Source organism: Teleopsis dalmanni, unplaced genomic scaffold (assembly GCF_002237135.1).
Source record: "Teleopsis dalmanni isolate 2A unplaced genomic scaffold, ASM223713v2 unscaffolded_contig_2443, whole genome shotgun sequence".
NCBI lineage: Eukaryota > Metazoa > Arthropoda > Insecta > Diptera > Diopsidae > Teleopsis > Teleopsis dalmanni.
Window position 1 is genome coordinate 1 of NW_024033825.1, and position 3,946 is coordinate 3,946.

The 3,946-nt window shown below is 26.6% G+C and overlaps 1 protein-coding gene across 1 annotated transcript; it reads right to left on the reverse strand.

Moving 5' to 3' along the window:
- Positions 1 to 132: 132 nt before the first annotated feature.
- Positions 133 to 1,640, reverse strand: LOC119664671 (GATA zinc finger domain-containing protein 14-like; the record flags this gene model as incomplete). Its single annotated transcript, XM_038074125.1, has 3 exons — positions 1,636 to 1,640; positions 1,075 to 1,573; positions 133 to 1,012 (listed from the first exon to the last, which is right to left on the reverse strand). Coding segments are annotated over exons 1-3 (1,384 nt in total), but the record flags the coding sequence as incomplete, so codon positions are not given.
- Positions 1,641 to 3,946: the final 2,306 nt, after the last annotated feature.

Consider the following 3,946-nt stretch of genomic DNA (forward strand, 5'->3'; position numbering starts at 1 on the left):
AATCTTTTTTGACAATATCAGCATTAAATGTTTCTTCAACGGCCTTATAATTCTGTAGTTTATGATTTTTATTATATTCTTCAGAATGGTTGTGTTGTTTATTAGAACTTAAACATTTTTGAGTACTAGTACCAATTCCATCGAAATTATCAAGACGTTTCTGCTGTGGAAGATTAGTAAAATATTCTGAATTATCCATATTATGTTGAACACTGTTATCAGAAATTACTTGAATATCATTAAAGTCATACTTTCGAAAACCATTACGACTGTTAGATTGTTTACCAATTTCTTTGTAATTATGTTGGTCAAACTCTTTAGAATTCTCCCACTTATTTTGTTTAGAAACATTATCAAATTGAATACCACGTTGTAATTTTCCATTGTCAATATCCAGATATTTTTGATTATTACTTAACGCATAACCAGAATCTTTTTTGACAATATCAGCATTAAATGTTTCTTCAACGGCCTTATAATCCTGTAGTTCATGATTTTTATTATATTGTTCAGAATGGTTACGTTGTTTATTATAACTTAAACTTTTTTGAATACTAGTACCAAATCCATCGTAATTATCAAGATGTTTCTGCTGTGGAAGATGAGTGAAAGATTCTGAATTATCCATAATATGTTGAACGCTATTATCAGAAATTACTTGAATATCATTACCGTCATGATTTTGAAAACCATTACGACCGTTGGATTGGTTTACAATTTCTTTGTAATTATTTTGGTCAAACTCTTTAGAATTTTCCCACTTATTTTGTTTAGACACATTACTAAGTTGAGTACGCCGTTGTAAGTATTCATTGTCTATATCAGGATATTTTTGTTTACTTAACTTAGAACCAGAATCTTTTTCGACAATATCAGTATCAAAGTTTTCTCCAGGAACCTTATAATCCTGTAGGTCAATGTTTTTATAATTTTGTTGGGATTTGTTACATTGTTCATTATAAATTAAAGGGTTTTGAACATTAGTAGTACCCATTTCATCGTAATCATGACGCTGTAAATAAGAAATAAAAACTATAAACTTATTCTTATTATGTTGTTACTTTTAAAACTCACTTGTTTATATTTAGTACTAGATGTTCGAAAACTTGAACATTGTTTACTACTTAGTATGTCACCGCCTTTGTTAAATTCTTGACGATTCTCCCACTTATTTTGTTCAGAAACATTATCAAGTTTTGTGTCACATCGTAAAGATTGAGCATCAATACCAGGATACTGTGGATCACAACTAAAATCTTTTTCATATTGTTTATCAATAAGTTTATCTTTAACAGCTTCGCGATCCCACTTTTGTTGAACAACATTGGATTCCTGCAATCTATTACTTTGATCATATCGTTTAGAATCATTGTACTGTTCATTGTTATTAAAATGTTTTCGAGTCATCGGACCAAGCTGATCATGTTGTGGTTGACCATTGTGATTATTGCTATTTGGATCTTCATGATTGTCAACATATGCATGAACTATGTTCCTTTCGCTAGAAATCTCTTTTTTTGGCTGCAGCTCTTTATATACTTCTTCGCGATACTTTACGAATGGTACGAGATCACTATTTGTACAAGACATATGCATATTTAAAACTGTGCACATACTATGATATATCATACTTACGGCATTTTTCTGCATACTAGACGATGATTGGGCCAATCAATTCTTTGGCAATTTTCACTACAATAAGGTTCCCCACACCTTGCACAAGTATGAGAAGCTTTTTTATAACATCTTTCACATATCTCCTCCATAATCGCTTAGCATATTCAAAAACACTTATTTAATTAAATAATTCATTAATTAAATATTTGTCTTTTTCAAGAAATACTATATAAATATGCCTATGGACAATTAAAACACGAGAATTGAGCAAAATTTGTATTCCCGTTAACTTAACGAAGAAATGAATTAATGAAATAAAGAAATGCGATTTATGCATCAAAAGGGAATCAGCAGCTCAGTTCAGCGACTTAAACCCAGGGATGCTTTTGAATCAACAAGTTTTGTGCATTAATTATAAAATATTTGCATTCGTATATGCATTCGTATGTTTTTTTTCAGTTGTTATCAACTTACAAAAATAAGTTAAATTTTAAGTTGCGAAAACCAATCTTATATTACATTTAATTTAAAATAAACTCTAAATTTAGAGTAAAATTACGTTTAAGTTTTAAAATCAATATTGCAACAGATTATGGATGAATTCTGAGACAATAATCATATAAATGATCATTTTTATATTTTTATTAAATTCAAATTTAAATATTGAAAATTTATAGATGTTGAAATTAAAATATTTTATCAACTTTATTTTGCTATTGTGGACCAAGAAGTAAACCACAATAACTTAATTACTAAATAAATATGAACATTATACTAAATACCTACAAAATAATTGGTAAATTTGTTTAAAAAATAATATTTTCACTTTTAGTGACAATAAAAACCTAACCGCCAAAAACAATCAAATTAGGAGATATTTTCGTTTTTATCGATCTTTGGTGATTGCCAATTTAGCAGAATACAAAATTAGGAGATTTAGCGTTTTATCCGGAGCAATCAGCTGTTTTTAAAAGTTAAGAAAATCAGCGAATAGAAATTAAGCGTACCGGGTTAGCAAAATCGCCAAAGTCGCTAAAATGCATTTAAAGAACTTTAACGATGGAGTTTTAGCGATAGCTATTAGTAGAATCGGCTTGCTATTTGTTGATTATAAAAGTAATGTCCCATATTATAGTCATTAAAGTAACATACAAAATTTAAAATTTTTTTATTTAAAGTTTAAGATCGTACACTTCAATACGCTTTTTTTATTTAAAGTTAAATACTTTTTACTTCAAAACGCTTTTATTTCTGTTATAATTATAAAACTTATTTTGTTCTTAACCACTTTGCACATATTTTAAAATATTGTATAGAAACTTGTAAAGAATAATATTAATAATAAAAATATTTTAGAATATTTTATAGTTGCGTTTTTCAGCTAAAAGTTAATTATTTCAAATAAACTTATTTATTATTTATATTAAATTATTATAATAATTTTAGATAAAAAAAATCGACACATTATTTTCTGATCAATTTAGTAGTTTTATTGCAATGAAATATGAACTTTATAAAACTTTATAAGTCTTTAACTGAGAATGCAAGCATGTTGCTTGCATATTTATAAAAGAAACAAAGTAGTGGTACTCACGATCACCTATGAATAGGCTTTGTCTGGTTTCGAATAGGTATGAATTGTTTCGTTAAAAATCGTACATATGTTGACAACATACTGATCACATTGAATTTCTTATATATTTAGTAACATGTGTTTATTAATTTCTCAGGCTACCGATATAAAGAAATTAAATTAAAATTAAACTTTCTTTGAATATATTAGAAAATATTAAAACTTGAAATATAATCAAAATGCCATAACATAGCTCTATAGCTGATATTTTTTTAATTCGTATTTTAAAATTTGAACCTTTTATCAGTTTTTTCTTGTGTTGCTGTCTTTTCTTCTTTATTCAACAGAAGGTCTTTTATTTTTGAGAGTAAGAACAGAGTTCTCTCATAAAAACTAATTTTTTATATTATATCTATCCCACAACATGGATGCTCTATATTAATTTGTTATTATATGAATTTGTGATATGTTTAGACAATGCCATGTTCATATTATTTTACACATTTTTTTATATATTCAAAATTATTAAACAAATATTTAATGTTTTTATTAGTGTCGACCTCAATATTTATGTTTTAAATTTGGCCGGGCTTTAGGTCGTGGTTTCAAATTTTGTTTTTATATAATAATTTTTATTGTATAAAAACACAAATTTTAAATTAAATAAAATATCACATTTATTACTTGATGTAATATATTTTATTAATTAACAAATATTTCGGTCTACTTTGTAGACCATCTTCAGTGTTACAATTA